Raw genomic sequence first — 20450 nt, 5'->3', positions numbered from 1 at the left:
GCATTTCAGCACTTTCTTAGAACATTTGTTTCGCAGATGGCACCCGCGGGCACGTCCCTGGGCCCTGCTGGCGCTGTGCCACCCACACCCAGGGCTGAGTCCCTGCCCCCTGCCTCCTCCCTCCTGGGGCTGCACAGGGTTCTGGCTCCCAGAGAGCAAGGCAGGAGGTGCCCCTGAACCCTCCTTCCCAGCCCAGGACCCCACAGGGCCGGGGTTTAGTGTCCGGAGTTATGGGCTGAATGTGTCCCCTCGTCCGCTACACGCAAAATTCAGGTTAGGTTGAAATCCTAACCCCCAGGACCTCAGAACGTGGCCTAAATAAGGTCAATGCAGACAAAATTAGTTAAGACGTGGTCACACGGGAGTAGGGTGGGCCATAATCCAATGACAGGTGTCCTTATAAAAGGGAAATCTGGACAAAGATATGCACCCTGGGAGAGCGCCTGGTGAAGACAGAGGCAGAGACTGGCCGGTATTCTACAAGCCAAGGAACGCCAAGGTTTGCTGCAGCCACCAGGAGCTGGGGAGAGGCCTGGGACAAATTATCCCTCAGCCTCAGAAGCAACCAGCCCTGCCCTGCCTCGATCTCCGACCTCCAGCCTCCAGAATTGCAGAAAGCTTCTCTCATCGGAGCCCCCGGCATGTGCCTCGCCATTCCAGAAGCCCCAGGAAACCAGCACGCTGGGTGACGAGGGCTTGGCCCTCAGACTGGCCACCCTGAAGAATCTGGAGATGATGATGTCTTGGGAGCATCTCGCAGGGTCTCACCCCTAGCGGACGGTCAGGTGGTCTCTGATAACATGCCAAAGACCATCTCGAATGGTTTTGAGATGCCGATTCGTTTCAGAAGGGGCTTGGACTGAACTGGCCTCAGGGACTCGGCGGCCCCTAGGGTACATCTTCTTCTAGGCCAGCTTTGGTTTCAGTCTGGCTGAGGGTGCAGACACCTGTCTCCCAAGTGCTAAACCTGACACTCTCGGTTCCTACCAGGCCCACGTGCCAGGCCGGGCGGCCACCTGGGGACAAGGGCCGTCAACATTCTCAGAAACAACCACCCGCCTCCCCCAGGCTGATCGCTGACAGCCCTGGAGACGTCCTGGCCCTGGGGGAGTCTCGCACGTGGCTGAGAAGCCTGCTGGGTGGCGTCCCTCTCCTGATCTGCTTTCCCGGCAGCACCTGTCCCCCCCGGGCACTGAGCCTGGGGCTCCCCCCACCCTGACCCTTACTAAGCAATTTGGTCGAGGGATCCAAGCCCTGGCCAGACAGCCTCGGGGACGCTGCATGGAAAAGGATGACTGGCGACGGGAATCGCGAACGTCTCCGCGCAGACTGACTTCAGGGGAGAGGAATTCGGCCTGGCGAGTGTCTAGACTGCGGTGTTTCTGGGACGCGGCGCGCTGGAGCCAGGATCGGTCACTAGTGGCCGCCTGCACTGCCACCTGCTGGCTGTGGCCAGGATTTCACGAGCGCTTAGCCGTTGTGATGCAGGGACCCAGGCCCGGTGAGGCAGGGACCCAGGCCCGGTGAGGCAGGGACCCAGGCCCGGCAACGCAGGGACCAGGCCCGGTGAGGTGTGTGTCGGGTGGGGAACGGGGCAAGACCTGGATCTACTTAAGAATGCATTTAGCAACATCATGTGAGATAATAATCCAGAAATCTTCCTTTTCTCTCATTGGATTGATCTTGGTTCAGGGACTCCCCTCTGGCACCGTTGACATCAGGGCTGGATCGTCCTCTGTGGTGGGGTGTCCTGGGCACTGCAGCGTCCCCGGCCTCCACCCACTCCATGCCAGGAGCAACCCCAGTGGTGACAACTACAAATGTCCCCAGACAACACCCAGTGTCCCCCCCCATTTGAGAACAGGTCTCAAGTGGTGGCCCAGGCTGGCAGGAAACGTCTGGGAGCTGGGTTGGTCATAGAAGGGGCTGGAGACGTGAGTAGGGACAGGACCGAGGCTCCCACTCAGCACACGGCCCCACACCCCAGGGCCCATGAAAATGTTTAATTAATGTCTTTTAAAATCCGCACATATAATGTTAATGTTTGGACATAATATTGACACTAATATTAATGAATATATAATAATGAATGCAGCCTGCATTCTGTCTCTACAAAAACACAATCATAAACCATAACTTTTAATTTTTTTTTTTTTTTTTTTTTGACCAGGAAGGGGATCGCAACCCTTGGCATGGTGTCGTCGGCACCACACTCAGCCAGTGAGCACACCAGCCATCCCTATATAGGATCCGAACCTGTGGCCTTGGCGCTACCAGCACCGCACTCTCCCGAGTGAGCCATGGGGCCGGCCCCCAAAAATACAAATTCTTAATTGTATCATTCTTTACCATTAAACCTATGCCCCTGTCTATCTATAGACAATTCCTCTTCTCTTTCATTCACTCCCATATCATTGGCTATCTATGGATGACTCCCAAGTCTGCAAAGACTATGCTACCCATTTATACTATACTCCATTTCCAGACCTTAAAGAACATAACCACACAGATATCACTTCAAACACAGATATCACTTATGAATTTTTCTTCCAAATGATTTTCCCAATTTTTCTATTTCCAGTGATTACCATTATTCTTCTATTTTTCCATCCTACAGGAATCCTTATGATCATCTTTGATTTCTCCTAGTCCATAACAAAACATATTGAAACTTTATCCAAGCCCTCTTTTTCTCCTTATAATTGTCTTTTGCAAGTGCCCTTTCCAAACTAGTGGGAGTTTTATTTGGCCCTTCCCACCCTTCCCACCTTTAATTGCAGTTGAGTATTGCCATGTAACCAAGTCTGCACCAATGGAATATGAGCAGAAGAGAAATTTGCAGCTTCTATCCCATTTGTTTAAAAGATGCTTGCCTGAGTCTACTCATCCTCTTTTCCTTTCTTCTAGCTATAAAAGATGGCAATGAGAACAAATTTGAGAGCCACATATTGAACAGGCTTGAGTTAGTCCCATGTTTCTAAGATGATTTTCTAGAAGAAAATCATTCACTAACTCTGGACTGAGAGAAAAATAAACTTCAGTTTATTTCTGTACAATATTTAGGTCTTTTGATAGAACATTTCAGCTGACCCTCCCTAATGCTCTAATTATTACTAAAGCAACACTTAAGTCCATGCCTTCAACATTTCACGCCAGAGTTACTGCAGAGTCTTCTGGTTCATTAATCACCATTGTCTTTCTCATTCACAGACAAAGAAAGGCTAGGACTTTGGGCCTAAGTATTTGCTTAGGCTGTAAGAGAGGATCACAGCTTTTTCGCATGCTTCAGTAAATAGAATTGAAGTAAAAAATATAGATTTACAGCATCTTTGGAAGAAACTGAAATAGCAAATCAGGCTATCTTTCCAACGGAGTGTCCCATTAAAACATGCCAGGCATTGGAGGTATCCAGGAATAAGACTAACAGAAACTGGAGAAACCAAATGACAGCAGGAGAGCTCAAAGCAGAGGTAGAAGACAAAGAGTAGAGACACTCATTAAGATGGGACGAAGGACCATGAGAATTTTTAGGGGGATTATGGCTTTAGGTCAGGGGAGGAAGGGAAGTGGATAGACCCTAACATAGACATCTCTTATCTCCAATTCCCAAAGCACCCTTCGGTTCAATAAACAGACTGGTTTCTTCCTAATTAGGGACAAATAGCTTCAAGTTCATCTTATTAAATTTGCTTTATCCTGTCAATTATGCACTCATATATCAAAACATTGTAAACTACAATACTTTTTAAAATATGGTGCTATCAGGGATTGAAACAATAAAAAGAGAAAAGGAAACACCCAGAAACTTACCTAGAAAAATTTTAAACCTTCATATCTAATAAACAAAGTATGGTATGAAAAACCAGTGGAATAAGTGTTGATCTTTCCATACAATTTTTAGGAAAATTAGTTCTCTGGAAAATAATTTTTATTGAAAACAACCTTAAATTTGTTCCTTTCCTCACACTGTATACCAAACTAAATTATAGACCAATTAAATAATTTAACTCATCCATTCGTTCATTCATTCGACAAATATCTATTGAGTACCTACTATATGGTAGATCTGGGGTATATAATGGTATAGAAGATCTATTGTCTCCACTTAAATACCTCTGACTCTACCTGGGGAAAAAAGACAGTTAAACAAGAAAATACAAGGGGTATTCAAAAAGTGTGGAAAATGCATATTGTGATAAAAATACCATGCATGTGTATTTCAAAATATTTTTACACCAAAATAAACTCATACTTACTTGTTATAACATGTCTGAACAGGATCTAGTTTGCAGAACTAAGAAAGATAAGACTATCAGTTTGAAAAGTGTCCCTATCTAATTCGGCTAAATTTGGAGCAAAAACAAACATCAAATATATGGTGAGGCTTGACACTGGCCAGCCACCAAAATAAATAAATTAATTAATTAAAAATAGTGAAGCTTGGGTGGAAGAATGGTGAAATCATTGATGCTTTGTGAAAAGCTCATGGGGACAATGACCCCAAAGAAATCAGAAGTTTACAAATGAACAAATCCTTTCAAGAAGGGACAAGACGATGTGGAAGATAAAGCCTGCAGAGGCAGACCATCCACATCAATTTTGGAGGAAAAAATTAATTTTGTTTGTGCCCTAATTGAAGAAGACTGACAATGAACAGCAGAAACAATAGTAGAAACAATAGCCAGCAAAAGTGGTTCAGCTTACACAATTCTGACTGAAAAATTACACTTGAGCAAACTTTCTGCTCAATGGATGCCAAAATGGTTATGCCCAGATCGGCTGCAGTAAAGAGCAGAACATTCAATAGAAATTATAGTGGGATCAAGATCCCAAAGCATTTCTCTGAGCAATATAACTGGCGATGAACACATGGCTTTACCAGCACTATCCTGGGGGCGGGGGTTGTGGTAATTTGTTATAGCAGCAGTAGGAAATTATTATACTGCCTATCAGAATAGCAGCTTTTATATCCTAAAGACACTATTGTCAACTTTATGAAAATAAATTTGAAAATATTGGTCAGAATTTTTCTTCAGAAAAATTTTAAATAATCAACAATGAATAAAAAAGCAAATAGAAACATTATTAGTTCTATAATAATTAAAGAGATAAAAGCTGTAGTTAAAATTATTCCATAATAAATACCTGAGGTATAATTTTATAAAAAATATAACAATACGTATGCCAATTTTACTCATAATATTACATCTAAGATGAGAAGAAAATATTCCCCAAAATGTTCTATGAGGCTAATAAGTTTTCAATGAAGAAACCGATAAAAAAAAAAAACAGTAGAAAGAGCAATTTATAGACTCATGTCATCGATACATACATATAAAAAATATCAGAGAAAGTTTGATGAAACAATCCAACAGTGAATAAAATGATCATATATATTAATTTGAGTTTATACAATTAGGACAATTTGTTTCTATATTTAAAAGAAATGTAACATCACATAAAACATTCTTTAATTCAACAAAGGTCTTTAATAAAATTATATATATATGATAATAATTTCCATCAATGAAACAAAATAATCTTAATGGCCAAATATGAAAATACTTCCTTAAAATCCAGAACAAAATGAAAATGTCTGTTATTTCCCCTCTTCATATTGTTTTAGTAGTGGATGAAGACACTGTGATGTGATAAGAAGGTGGAAATGTATGGAATTTATCCTTTAAGTTGTATTTTTATACAGTTTGAGGCAAAAGATTTTGGGAACTCCTTTCTTCTGTATCTGAAACTGTCATCATCTAGTGTTTCCTCTGAAGGTTTTTGTCAATTGGTTTTAAAAACATATACATTATTAAAGAATAGGACTTATATCCAAAACCATAAAGGAGAGAGAATTTTGGGAGGGAGAGCTAGGAACTGTTGGTAGACGAAAGGGATGAGAGAAAGGGAAGATTGTGGATTGTTCTGCTAACTCTGGACCTTAACAGATGTGTAGACTTGAAAAGATAATGGAGAGCACCAAAATTATGCTTCCCAAGTTAAATAATTTCTTTTAAAACTCCGTTACCATCTACTCCCACCATGATAGGTTAACAAATGAAATATAATGTCCCCCAAATATGAATATAATCAAACACCTTTAACTTTATATATACAATAAAATAAAAAAACTTTAAATCTTCACAGTGCCCTTATTTTTTCATTATGTGGTGTGCTATGATCATTGTGGACTGAAGTTTAGGAACCTAAAAGCTAAGGATTATTTTTTTTTGTAAGATCCCCCATTGGAAAGAAGAAAGCCACATTTCAAGTGCTCAATAGCCATATTTGGCTATTGGGTATTGGCTACCTTATTGGACAACACAGGTATAGAACATATTCATTATCTCAGTAAGTTCTGCTGAGCAACATTGTTAATCATTAAAAGGGGCAACAAAAAAAATGTATGGGACAGAGCCAACATATTTCTTAGTGGATATCAAGAAAAAAATGTTTATAAGGAAAATAAAAAACTAAATATAATGGTTTAATATGTAATAAAGAACTATAGATTACTGAATAATTTAGCTAAACTTCAGCTATAATAAGTGCCTCGTATCTTTATTGTCTTCTGTTTGTATATCGTGCTTGTGGAAAAGTATGTGCGATGTCTGAGTGCATTAGCAGTTTGCTCGCAGTAAATAGGTGTGTGCAGATCTCATGACAAACTTTCTCTCTCTCTTTTTTCCCCACAATAATGATGATAGTAGCTTCCACTTATTTAATAGTGACTGTGTTGCAAGCAATGGGTTAAGGACTTCCCATATAATATTTAACAATGTAGCAAGTAAGATGGACCAGAAGTTTTTTTTTTTTTTTCCTTTCCCTTTATTATAGACTTGACAGCTAACTTTCATTAAAACTTGCTTGTGGAAAAAGCCCCTGAAAAGGTAATTTATTAGTCATTTTTCTGTTGCTTATAACAGAATACCTGAAACTGGGTAGCTTATAAAGGAAAGAGATTTATTTCTTATAATTTTGGAGGTTGGAAAGTCCACAGTTCAGGAGGCATGTGTGGTGAGGGCCTTCTGGGTGAGAACTCTCTACAGGGTCCCATGGCAATGCAGGCAATCACACGGCCAGGATGGCATGAGCAAGAGAGCTAACCTTCTCACTTGTTCTCCTTATAAACCCATCAGAACTGTGTCCATGACAACCCATTAAACCATCAACCCATAACTCCATGAATGGATCAATCCATTCACAAGGCCACAGTCCTTGAAATCCAGTCACCTCTTAAAGGCCCCACCTTCCACTGCCATATTGGAGGTTAAGTTCCAACATGAGCTTGGGTGGACATTCAAATCACAGCAGGTAGTCAGGAATTTATCCTTTAAGTTGTATTTTTATACAGTTTGAGGCAAAAGATTTTGGGAACTCCTTTCTTCTGTATCTGAAACTGTCAATTCTACTTTTTAGTTTATTCTGCCATCACCTCTCCATTCTTTATAACTCCATGTGATGCATAGCCCCCATCTCTCCTCTGGCACTGTAATAGCCTCCAGTACCCTTATGCTCTGATCTCCTTTCTCAGCCATCTTCCAAATGTCTCTGAATGACTAATTTAAAATAAAAATTTGACCATGTAATCCCCTAGCTTTTCTCTAGCTCCGCATTGCTATTATTTACTCATATGGCAAGTATTTATTGAGCATCTTGTACTTGTTAGGCACTGTCCCCATGAGCTGAGGATACAGTACTAAATAAAAAAGATAAAGTTCTTGTCCTCATGGAGCTTAGTTCCAGTGAGGAAGACTGGAAAACCTAGTGCCCATAATTTTACCCCTGGAAACCTTTCTAGTCTTATCTGCCTCAAACTCTAAGTGCCAACAAAGCTGAGTTTCCTACACACACCATGCTGTTGTATGTCTCAGGAATGCTTCCACCAGTCTAACCTGGATATTTCCAATGATCATCCAAGGCCCAAACTCAAATGTTACCTTCTCCAGTAATCTTGTCCACACCCTTTAACCTAATGGATTAGATGCCCAATAGTATGCTGGTAAATGTTTAACAACCAGTTATGGAGTGGAGAGTCATGATTTATGGCATTTGCCATTTCCATGGTTTAAATAGATCCTCCCACCGTAATAACTTCGTATAGCATACATTATACGAAGTTATCGATTTACTCTGTTGACTATATAAATATATATATAAAGTCTCTAGCAGTGAGGGCTCACAGTCTAGATGGTACAAGAAAAAAAAAAGAGCTTTAAAGGGGCCTTATTAGCAATAACTTCAGGGTGGGTACAAGAGACACATGTTAGGTACTAATTTTTTTTTTGATGAAATGGATAAATGAATGAATGAATACATGAATCTTTGAATATATATACATTAGATATAGAAATGGTCCCCATGGAAAAACTGTCTTCTATCATAAGAGGTAATGAAAATAAGGTTAAAGAGATCTGAGATCAAAGAAATTTTCTAGCATGTCACAAAAGAAAGAAAGGTTGTTGTTAAGAGTAAGTGAGAGGTGCTAGGTATATAGAAATGGTCCCCATGGAAAAATTGTCTTCTATCATAAGAGGTAATGAAAATAAGGTTAAAGAGATCTGAGATCAAAGATATTTTCTAGCATGTCACAAAAGAAAGAAAGGTTGTTGTTAAGAGTAAGTGAGAGGTGCTAGGATGAGGTAGAAAAGAGTGAGAGAGAAAGAATCCTAGTAGTTTGGCAACAGCTGCTTAGGGAAACCTTGGGTTGCTGCAATTATTACTAAATAGAAAACAAAATATCACTTTACAATAAGTCATTTTGTGGTTTTCACAGGTGAAAACAATCGCTTCATAGTATATATTTCTCAACTTTTGATTGGAATGGGATCTGCTACTGTTCTTCTTTGTGTATTGGGTTATTTGGGAATTCACAATGAAATCAGATGGCTCCTGGTTCTGGTACGTATTTCGCTTCGATAGCCTGAATTTGTATCATAGATCTTAGGTGTCCAAGTTTACAAAAATAAGCAATAGCTATTTATGTCACCGTGACACTGTAGTAGAGTATTTCCTTAGGGTTAACCCAAATGAAGCACCCCTTCCTATGAAACTTTTCAGGTAGGATTTATTGGTGAGTTTTCCAAAGATCAAATCTGGACCTCAGCACTTGCACATTTAGATATATAATTTTCAAAACAGAATCATCAGGAATCCATCTCCTACAGTGAACTACAATAAAACAAACTTAAGTATATTGACTAGTATCAGAATAAAGTATATTAAAATCAGTGAGCAACGTAGCTTACCAAGGACAGGGAATCATATTCTATAGTCAGCACATTTTCTCCCTGTAGGCATGGCATGAGGAAAACTAGTTTGTAATTGAAACTACAATTTGTTCTTAACAAAAAGAAATGTAACTCGCCGAGAGGGATAGACTCTGGCATTTGGCTAGCACATTCTTTCTCCTGAAGCATGTAACATGAAAAGGCCAATTAGAATCAATACAGACCTGAACATGAAGTATTTACCATACGTGTGGCAGGTATGCATTACAACTCACACTCAGACGAAATATAGCTTTTAAAATTTTCTTTAAATCAAATTTCTTTAATTCACTGCCAAGCAGACAGGAAGTTCAACTGCAGTTATTTTGTCCCTTACCAGGAAGAATGCAGAGATACTTAGATTTTATGAAGAGGTGAGAGTCTGTGTGATCACTCTGGACACTGGTTATTTTACACGGGTTACCACAAACGCACTCACTTTCCCAGGCCACATGGTCCCCTCAGGTCTACTCATTCTGCTGTTTGAGTGGCCTAGGGTGGCAAAGGTTGGTCTGATGTCCATCAAGTATGTACCAGTGCAGACACAGCAGTGAAACCCTTTTGCGAAGGACTGGTAAATAGCTATGACCTCGTTCCATCCCTGCAGGATCCCTTCCCATTGGGGAGAGTCAGATCTCCCCAATGACACTGAAATTAAAGAAGTCACACCTGACATAGAGATCAGTTGCTGCCAAATGTTAGTAATTTCTGCCATTATTTGAATACCCCAGCACAGGCATTTTAGGCAAAGCTGGAAACAATACTCTCATTTCCCTCTCAGGTCTTCTCACCTTGTCACGGCAATGCCAAGAAGCCAAATGCTATCCCCTGTTGCTCTGGGAACCCATAGACTTCCAGGATCAGTCTCAGAATCTTTCTAGTCTAAAAAGAGACTTCATTCTCTCTTCTTATTCTCCTCCAAGGTCCACTTCCACTTCTCAAGTCTTATCTTTCTCTCTTTCCAGACAGCATAATTTTCTTATTGGGCTTCAGATTTTGGATATGGAAACCAGGATAGAAATGGCTTGCAGGGAAATCTCGATTTCTCTCCTTCCACACATTTTCATTTAGGCAAAGGAGATTCAGAGCCTGCTATTAGTATACTGTGGTGATTGGAGTTGGGAAAGGATGGAGAAACTAGAGGGAGAAAAACGTAAACATCTCATAAGTTTCTGCCTCATGTGATTCAAGTATTAATAGCATCCAAATGAGAAAGCCTGATAGACACCACCATAAGGATATAGATGAATATAGGATCTGACAGGTTAGGGCCTAGAGCCAAAACACCATCACCATTGTGCCTTTTGGATACTCTCTGGAAGGGTACTGCTACTTTTTGCTATCATGACTCCTGCCATTCTCCTCTGAACTTACCAATACTTTTCGGCTGAATACATTTTTCCTTTAACCATATTAATCCACAGTCAATTTATGGACCAATCTTAGAGGCCTAAGAATTATTCCATGGTTTTAAGGTGATTTTACATACTCTTACCCTAATCTAAGACACCCAGTAATTTTTTTTATTGTTTCATTCAATTTTTTCTGTCTCTACAAGTCTCCTAATAGTAAGATTAAGTAAGATGTTGCATGTACAAGCATTATAAATCTAAACATCTTCATAGATGTATAGACCATAGTTTTGTCTCTGAAAATAAAAAAAAAATTATGTCAAGCAGAAAATTTTAATTGAATACTTTAAGGTATTAAATGTTTAAAATATGTGAAATTAATAATACTAACAGTAAATCATTGCTACTTATATTTTGACTAGTGAATATTCAGACTGCTGACTTTTTTAATTATTATGAATTCCAGATAATTTATATATCAATATCTGCTGCTACAGTGAAAAAGAATGCAGTGGCCATAAATTTAAGAAAAAAGGAAATAGTCTTCTAAATGTGAAAATCATTTTATTTGGCATTGGATAGAAGTATTTTCAGTTTTCAAATAAATAGTTTGAATGTATATGCAGAATTAAGTTTATTATTACAATTACTTTTGTTATACTTTCTACTTTCTACAAGATGGGATAATTGAAATAGTAGGTCACAAATTTAATGAGTTTTCTAGTTTTAGGAGAATGGTGTGTTAAGTGGATGTGGAGATAATTGAATTTCCTCTATAACAGTTTTAGATCTGAATTAAGAGAATAGACCAAGTCGTCTATTAGGGTTCTCATAAAGTACTATCGCTTCTTTTTATCTTACTCTTTTCCAAATGTTCACTGATTTATTTTTCTTTACCTTTCTATTTCAATAATTTCAATCATATTTATGAAGGCAGGAAACCTCAGTGATCCTTATATAAATTTTAAAGCTGCATATTTCATATGATGTGCATTTTCCCGTTGCTGTAGTATCTAAAATATATACTAGAAGCATAGACGTCATCTCTACTTTCTTTTGTTTTAGTATGCAGTACTGTTAACGTGGGCCTTTGGTGTTCAGTTTGTATTTTCAATATTCATCTTCACAAAGAAAGAGGAGGTATGGAAAGTGAATTTTTATCAATATATCCTTTCATTTGAAATCTAAAGGAAATTGTATATTTAGATTATTGAGACCTTTGAGCCTATATTAAAAGTCAAAGGTAAATGCCTTTGGGAGGAAAATATTCAATGAAAGTACTAGAACATCAATTTGTCTTCTGCATTCAAACTGGATTAAGGTCTTATGACCTTTTAAATCTTTTATGCTATTTATAGTACCTAACTCAGTGTTGAGGATGCATAGGGCCTTCAGCAGGTGCTTGTCAAATTGAATATGTGTAAGGGAATTTTATTTACATAGTAGTCACATAGGTTATATATGAAGGTACTTATGTACTAAGTTGGCATTTATATATGCTCTAGATCTCCCAAATAATGCTTTAGAGGCTAAATAAATCCATAAGTTCACTCTGCTCCCCAATGGCAATATAAAATGGAAAAAAAATTCTATTCAAATAAAAATTAACTTTGAGAATAAAATAGATTTAAATTCCCTTTTACATTCTTCTGATATTCTCAAATGTATTAAAACACAGATGTATAAGTTACTGAGCAAGAGTTTAACTTATATATTTTATAATTATTGTAATAATAAAAAATAAAAACCAGTTTAGTTTTTATTATTCAAAAACAGCATAGTACAATGAGAAATCATTAGAATAGTATTCAAATAAACCATATTTAGAAGCCTCAGCTCCTTGTAAACAAAAGCAATTACTTAAATTATCAAAATGTCTGTCTTCTTGTTCATAAAATGCAAATAGTATCTATTCTTCCTACCTTTTGGTACTGTAGAAGACCAAATTAGGAATAGGTTATGAAAATCATTCAAAGTTTTAAATGCTTAACTCACTTACTTTATCAAAATTTATCTACCTCTGTATTATCCAACTTGTGAAATAACAGTTTTTTCCTCAAAAAGAAGTCTGATCATTTTCAGGTTAGTATTGTAGGAGAGAATATCTTTTCCTCACCCATTGCAAGGTTTACAGCTGAGACCCCCTATAACAAAAGACAGATTAACAAGAGAAGAACATAACAAATTTATTTAAACAAAGTTTATGTGACACTGGAGTCTTCTGAAGACCCCAAGACCCAGGGAAAACTGTGTATTTTTATGGACAATCATGCCACAGCGTGACTGGAAGAAAAAAGGGTATGATCTAATGATAATAAATTTGGGGGGACTTAGCAAGGCCTGTTTGTTTGGATTCTTCTTGGCATCTGGGTATAGAGCAGGACACCTCTGGGATGAGGTCATATTACCTACTTTCAGGGGAGGTTGATCAGAAAATTATTTTCTTGCATGCTTCAGAGGAGAAAGGCAGAAGAAGTTCAGAGTGTGACCTTCCTGCTTCTGCATTTTTCTTAATTTCCTACAGCTGAAAATACTCAGTATGTTAAGGTGCCATATTTTGGGCTCTTAAGTCCTGTCAGTATTGTAAAAGGATATTTTTTTAAAAATATGAAAATTGTAATTCCTGTAAAAAATCATATGATAGGAACATTACAATATTTAATTTATCATCTTGATTAATGAGAGAACCAGCAAGATATAAAACCTGATTCAAAGGAGAATCCAAAAAGAAGACACTTATGTAGGCCATCACTTAATAGTTGCAAAACAGGCTGGGAAGGGGGAGAAATTAATTGCATCCTCACCAAGAAAAATCCGTTTGCATTTATTGGACCAAAAATCATTTGCAAAATTATAGTTTTTTACAGTTTGCAAAGTTGTAATATAAGTTAAGTTATAAACCATAAAGGGCACAGTTCCCTGTAAAATCAAGGACTCCTGAAGTATGCTACAAAAAGCCTAGTTTTCATTGAGAAGACATTCAGTAATATTTTTTGGTCCATTTCAAAGTCTTTTACAATTTTTCCCGAGGGTATGAAAAGAAATATAGAACCCTAAGACAGTCAGGAGAATAACACATTACTTCCTCACATAGGGCATAAAATAGTCAGGAGAATAGCACATTACTTCCTCATGTAGGACATAAGATAGTCAGGAGAATAGCACATTATTTCCTCTATTCTAGTAATAGTATAAGCCTAATACAATCTTCTTCTAGACCACAACTAAGGTTGCTAAAAAGAGATATAAAGAAGGGAAAATGCAACACCTGGGAATAAGCAGAAAACAGTGAACTGACATTAAATACTTTCTTCTGGGGTACCATCAAGAAAAATTTCTATGAAATTTTTTCTTTTAATACAATTTTCAACAGGTTCACCAACTGTGGCATGATAAAATTGATTTGGTCATTTCTGAGTATGGATATAGAGATAAGCCTGAAAACATAGCCGAGTGGACTATTCTGGATACTTTACAGAAAACAGTAAGATGAAATTCACATAAAACTAAAAATCAGATCTCAAAGGTAACCACTGCATGATAGGGGAGGGAACAGATCAGGGCAGGGGATAGGCAGAGGAATGAGAGATTGTATTTCTTACAAACAAATTGAGTGGAACAGCATTGTGATTCCTGCTTACAGTTCTTAGCCATAAATATAATTGAGATAGTACTTGTATGTTTGGTTGGTTAAAGTAATTTTCGGTACCCTAACTCTGAAACACTATTTTAGTTGTTCAGCATTTCCTAGATTGTATCAAGATAATTGGTACGTATTGGAACAGGCAGTACGATGTTAAAAATTTCAATAAAAAATTTTGAAAACAATTAAATACTCATGTCAACATTCCCTTATTTCCTCAGTGAGAAATATGCAAGTTGATTCTTTCATATTCTCCCAACTCAACTTGATTTCAGAATCCATACTGAAAATGAGACATTTCTTAGAAGTTTGATCATTTCTATTTTCTATTTTCATTGTCCTTTTTTTTTTAGTTACTTGTGGCAGGTTTTTACACAATACAAAATTTAAAGTTAACATCTCACATTAATCCTAAGAAAGTAGAAATAATCCTGAAGATCTTTTTACATATACTAAATACGTACAAGCGTACTTCAAAAAGTTCATGAAAAAATGGAATTAAAAGATAATGCAAATTTTTCCATGAATTTTTTGAAGAACCCTTGAATGACAACACATTATGAATAAATATAAAGAGAACTTCTATAATTAGGAGCAAGATATGTCTTACATGATTCTCTGTTCTATATTTTGGCCCTAAGCATAGTTTATATATAAGCATATCAAGTGTATTTTCTATCATAGACTCCCATAAGATAAAATTCAGATAAAATTTCATCCAATCATAACCAGTTATATCAACCGATATCTTTAGCTCTGACTGACAAGAACAGCAGCAGCACAAAGTAATGAATTGAAGAACAAAAAAATACATACTTATTTAATTCACTATATTTCAATGGGAGAATAAATTAATAAAGACCCTTCATGACAAAAATATGTAAAGAAATTGTATAATTAACTGCATTTTGAATATTTTATAGTAAAACTTATAGAACCTTTTTCTTAGTTACAGTGTTGTGGCCAACACAATTACACAGATTGGATAAAGAATAAGAATAAAGAAAACTCTGAACAGGTGCCATGTTCTTGCACAAATTCTACATTAAGAAAATGGTTTTGTGATGAGCCACTGAATGCAACTTATCTAGAGGTAAAGAGAAGTCAAGGCTTCTCCAAGTGTTTACAGTGTGTGTTTGTTTTGCAAGTCAATTTAGAATTCTGAGCAAAATTTTATTTTTATTTTTTGGCTGAGCAAATTTTAATATAAAAACAATTTTATTCGTGGTGGTTACATTCTTAAGCCACTTCAATGAATTGAACATATAATTAGGTAAATTCTAGTATTATTTCAGGTATATAAGAAATTAATTAAATCAACTGTCTGGGAGTATGTGATTTAAGCACTTCTGGAACTTTTTCCCTCAACCATTTTCCTCAACCTTCCTTCAAAATCCTGTAGAAGGAGGAGGCACTTCTGTCAAAGCCCTGGTGTATAGGATTGGTAAGGGAGCTGCAAAATCACAAGCAAAAGGGTATGAGGGTTGGCAAAAACTGAGGGGACCCCAGTGAGACAAAAGTGGCAAAGCCCTGGTGTATAGGATTGGTAAGGGAGCTGCAATATCACAAGCAAAAGGGTATGAGGGTTGGCAAAAACTGAGGGGACCCCAGTGAGACAAAAGTGGTATTCTGGTAAGTGTGGCATAAGCAAGAGTGAAAACTTATTGGGAACAACTGCTATTTATGGGTATGAGATGTTGATAAACTTCCCATTTCCATCCAAAGAATTGCTAACACTTTTTATAGTTTATACACTGAGGTTATTTTAGTCTTAAGAAGTATCCTTTCAATTACATAATTTATAGATAAATGGAGCATTACATTTTTAAAAAAGCATCTACGTTACTATTTGAAAAACAATTATTTTAGGTGGTGTTATATAACGTGATATGCTGCAACAATCTGAAGAAAACCAAATCTCTTTCCAAAACTTAATAAATTTCTGATTTCAATTATATGGCAACATCTTAGCAACCTTAAAATTATCAACTGAGGTGTCCTGCTGTCATACAAAGCTCTCTGTCTGGACTTTTATACATTAGACATTGACTTGCTATTTGGGCTTTAGCAAATTATTAATCTCTACATGCTTTTTCCTCTTTGTAAAAGAATTATGTATAAGACCATTTCTATGGCCAAATGAATTTAAGTAACTATTTTTCCTTAGGGTTGTGGAAATAAAATCAGCACATGGTATGATGTTAATGCTTTAACCTTAATTGGAACTAACTTTGGACTTTTGGCTTTAGAGGTAAGCTATTCATATGTTTAAATATAAAAAATATTGAGAATAAACCATACAGAATAGACTGCAGAACAACCAGGTGGAGAATTAATCAGACTAGTTAATGCTATAGGAGCCAAGACCTTAAGACCATTCACATCCAGGAGGGATAGAGGTCCAGCTGGACAGATCCCTTAATCAGGTAGGTAGGTGAAGCATGTTAATAAGTGGTCATCCTGGAGGTAGTGATTTCATTGCTTTAAGATAATCTACTATCTTTTGATCTGTCTTCCTATATTCTTCTTGTATTATATATATGAATATATATTTTCCTATTTCAGCAGTAAAAGCACCATATTGGACAGCATGCAATTTGCAAACTTCTGAAATCTAAGTAGATGTTTGATGTTAGTAAGATCCAGTATTCACTCATATTCTCATTAGTTAATGTATTCATTAGATAAATTTAGAGGGAGGAGGGTATCTGCTATGTGGCAGGTATGGTACTAAATGTTTAAATACAGTTTGAAGCCAAATACTCATATTCCATGTCCTGCAGGGTGTCAACTGCAGAACTGGGATTCAGAAGCAAAATGCCATTCTCCAGTCTCAGTGAAGACTGGTAAGAGCAAGTGCAGGCTATGGATTCAAAGAAACTGTGAGAGTAGATGGATTATCATAGTGGGAACTACAGAATTTGAGCCATAGGTAATCAGTGTTTGCCAGAGTAGGATACTGATCCTGAGTTTGATTTTATGTTGGGAACTACAGAATTTGAGCCATAGGTAATCAGTGTTTGCCAGAGTAGGATACTGATCCTGAGTTTGATTTTATGTTGGGAACTACAGAATTGGAACAAATATATAATGCATGGTTTGCCAGAGTAGGATACTGATCCTGAGTTTGATTTTATGTTGACCACAATGCCACCGACCTGAGGTTCCATCTCTTCAACTGGTAACAGTTTTAGTCTTAGACTGATAGTAAACTAAGACTTTCTTACAAGCACTAATATCATAGTTTTTACATGTCTTGAATCTATTGTGTTCATACTGCAGTATTTAAGACAAAACTAAAAGAGAGATAGTATTTGTGCTCCATTTTATTTTCTACCCTTTGCACAAAACCTTTCATGATCTTATACCAAAAAGTGGCAGTTTTATAGGATTAAAGACATAGAAAGAGTATGGACAAAAAACAGATCAGCAGTTCATCAAGGCATCTAGTCCAACAATAGCCCATTTACTTAAAATCTAATAAGCTCTTTAGTTTCTGCTACACGTGAACCTGATGACAGGTGGGTTACTCTAGAAGTCTCATTCTTCATATGTCTTATTCACAACTATATGTACCTTACTCTGAAATTTTCTCACTCTGCTTGATCCCCTTTCCCTTTAAAATTTGCGTTTTGATGATTATATAGAAATTATTAGCTTTACAAATTATTCATTAATTAAATTTTGATGTCTTATTGTTTCCTTTTCTTCCAGGTTTTGCAAGTCTCATTAGCTGTTGCTTTCTTGAGACATATCAAGAATAGAATACATGCAGAAATGTAATCTTTGAATTTTAATTTGTCCAGAAGAAACTAGTTAATTCTCAAAGTAATCACATTGTAGTTTTTATACCAAAACTATTTTAAATTTCATTAACTAAGTTTAGGATCTATTCAAGTCATTGTTTATATGTAACATAAAATTATTGTATATTATAATAAAAAATTCATTAAATTCTATTCATTTTGTTTTTCAGAATGACAAATTCTATAGTTCAGAACTTTACCTTCCCTTATTTTTTGAATTTAGAGAGTATTAACATATATACTGAGTTCAAAATATGTTGAAGTATCATCATATGTTTTGAGTTTCTTACATAGAGAGAATACCTTCAGTATATTCCAGTAATGCTAATTAAGTAAGCAATTATAACATGCACCTTTCATTTGAAAATCTTTCAAAAACACTGTTATAGGAGTTTTAAAAGAAGATTGAAAATCTTCATGACACTGATCTCTATACTGAATTAATCATTTATTTCTCTCTTGATAATGCTTACAAGTGGATGATAAACTTAAAGTAGAGATTTGGGTATACTTTGCTGGCAATAATATAATATTAAAATAACAGGGAATTTTTAACTATAGCAAAAATAACCTAAATGATCACTAAAATCTCTTATTCTTTACTTGCTCCTCCTTTTCTTCTCATTTTTCTTAAATTTTATTCAATACATTTGTGCACAGTTCTCTGAAAAATATAAAACTAATCTACCTGTCCCATTTTCCTAACAATGATATTGAGAAAAGAGAAAAATAAGTCATTTGAAAAATAAAAGTTGTTGTATAGATGTGTGGTACTATCATTATTGTCCTTAGTAACAAAAGGCATCTTGACCTTGAGGAGATGAAGAAAAGATGGATTAACTGAAGCTCCTAAATTGCTCCAACTCCTACAGAAGCCTCACTCTCATTTACTAATACAATCATCTCTTTTTCCTTCTATACGTTTTGAACATTTGCAGATTTCAGAGGCTTATTAATTAATTATTTTTTTAGCAACTATAGCATGTACCTTTCATTTGAAAATCTTTCAAAAACACTCATTTATAAGAGTTTTAAAGAAGATAGAGAATGGAGATGAGGATCTGAAACCATGCATGAGGATTTGATGTCTTATAGCATCATGACCTTGATGTTATAAGGCTGCACGCTAACCAACTGAGCTTATCAGCCAGCCCCATCTTATGAACTTTTAAAAGTCAGTACAAAGGAAAAATTTTAAAAAATATTTTCTCTAAAGCAATCTTCTTTAGGTTTAGACATGTCAAACAGACAAATCTATTCTTTGGGGAATATTCTCTTGGGATTTAGAACTCACCTTCAAATTCCTATTTCTCTAAAATATGCCATGGGAACACACTGATGGCAAAAATATCTCTCCTACTTGAGGATTGAAAACCAAATTATTAGTGATCAAATAAATATTATAGAATGATTATACGTACATATTTTGGTTTGCATCAAGGATTTAAAAAATGGTCTCTATATCCTCAATTGCCTATTGCCAGTTAATAATGGTTAGTTCAAAAAATATATATGCACCACTGACTGAATCCATTGCTGTTATGATTCTAGGGAATATTGTCTTGACAGAAGTTGCTTTATACCTTCAATAAAGACATTTAACAAAATAAAATATAGAGTAGATCAGAAACACATTCTGAGATAGAAAATGGGAAAGTCCAGGAGACAGCGCGATCCTGAGAGCTGTGCGCTGTGATACCAGAGTATTAATTGCATTTCCAAGAGCAACAAAAGGCAAATAATTTTTTCAACAACGATCCTACATCGACAAACAAGCAGCAGCAGGTTCGAGGTTTTGGGGCCGACACAGAAGAGGACTCCTGAGAGCACCCAAGCCCGGCTGCGGGAATGAACGGGCAACCCAGACAACAAAGGCCAAGAAAGCCAGGAAAAAACTGCGCAGAAACGGAGTGAAACGCGCTGGACCGGCCCAACTCTGCGAGCTCTGTGAGTCACCCCCAGCCCAGCCCCACTTGCGGGGCGAAGCCCGACTGCTCCCCGCCCGCCTGGCTCCTGCCTACCACACCAGGCTAGGCGCCCACAACAGAGCTGCCTCCATTTTCTCGGGTGGGGGCGGAGAAGGCCGGCTTAGGGAGGGCAGGACAGCCATCTCTGCCTGGCGCGCCTCCTCACTGAGACGTGCTATTTGCTTACCTCGACGCGGGGCACCCCAGGGCCTGTGGACCGACTAGTGAGCCATCCAGAAGGGCCGACCCATGCGGGGGGGAGTCAAAGAGGAATAGTGTGCTGAGGGACGCTCCCCCAAGGAGTTCACTCCCGGCAGTCGGAGAGTCAGGAAACCTGCTGAGCAGGGCGGGATAGGGCACAACTTTGATGACTCAACTGAAAGTCAAGGTTTGTAGAAGACACGCCTCAGCCC

General features: G+C 37.3%; 1 protein-coding gene across 1 annotated transcript; it reads left to right on the top strand.

The window, feature by feature from the left end:
* Nucleotides 1-1281: 1281 nt before the first annotated feature.
* On the top strand, nucleotides 1282-18181 carry TSPAN19 (tetraspanin 19). The gene is made up of 7 exons (XM_008594137.1): nucleotides 1282-1501; nucleotides 8777-8901; nucleotides 11687-11761; nucleotides 13995-14105; nucleotides 15214-15357; nucleotides 16432-16515; nucleotides 17979-18181. The coding sequence occupies exons 1-7, from the start codon at nucleotides 1282-1284 to the stop codon at nucleotides 18045-18047; spliced, it is 828 nt and encodes a 275-aa protein (XP_008592359.1). The 3' UTR covers nucleotides 18048-18181.
* Nucleotides 18182-20450: the final 2269 nt, after the last annotated feature.

The sequence above is a fragment of the Galeopterus variegatus genome, unplaced genomic scaffold (assembly GCF_000696425.1).
Source record: "Galeopterus variegatus unplaced genomic scaffold, G_variegatus-3.0.2 Scaffold10222, whole genome shotgun sequence".
Classification (NCBI taxonomy): Eukaryota; Metazoa; Chordata; class Mammalia; order Dermoptera; family Cynocephalidae; genus Galeopterus; species Galeopterus variegatus.
This window is presented reverse-complemented; position numbering and strand designations above follow the sequence as displayed.

Bases quoted from the DNA above. Each gene is read 5' to 3' on its own strand.
- TSPAN19 (XM_008594137.1), top strand. From the start codon at position 1,282: ATGGAAAAGGATGACTGGCGACGGGAATCGCGAACGTCTCCGCGCAGA. The intron at 11,762-13,994 runs GTATGGAAAGTG...AATTTTCAACAG, and splicing joins TCTTCACAAAGAAAGAGGAG to GTTCACCAACTGTGGCATGA. The intron at 16,516-17,978 runs GTAAGCTATTCA...CTTTTCTTCCAG, and splicing joins TTGGACTTTTGGCTTTAGAG to GTTTTGCAAGTCTCATTAGC.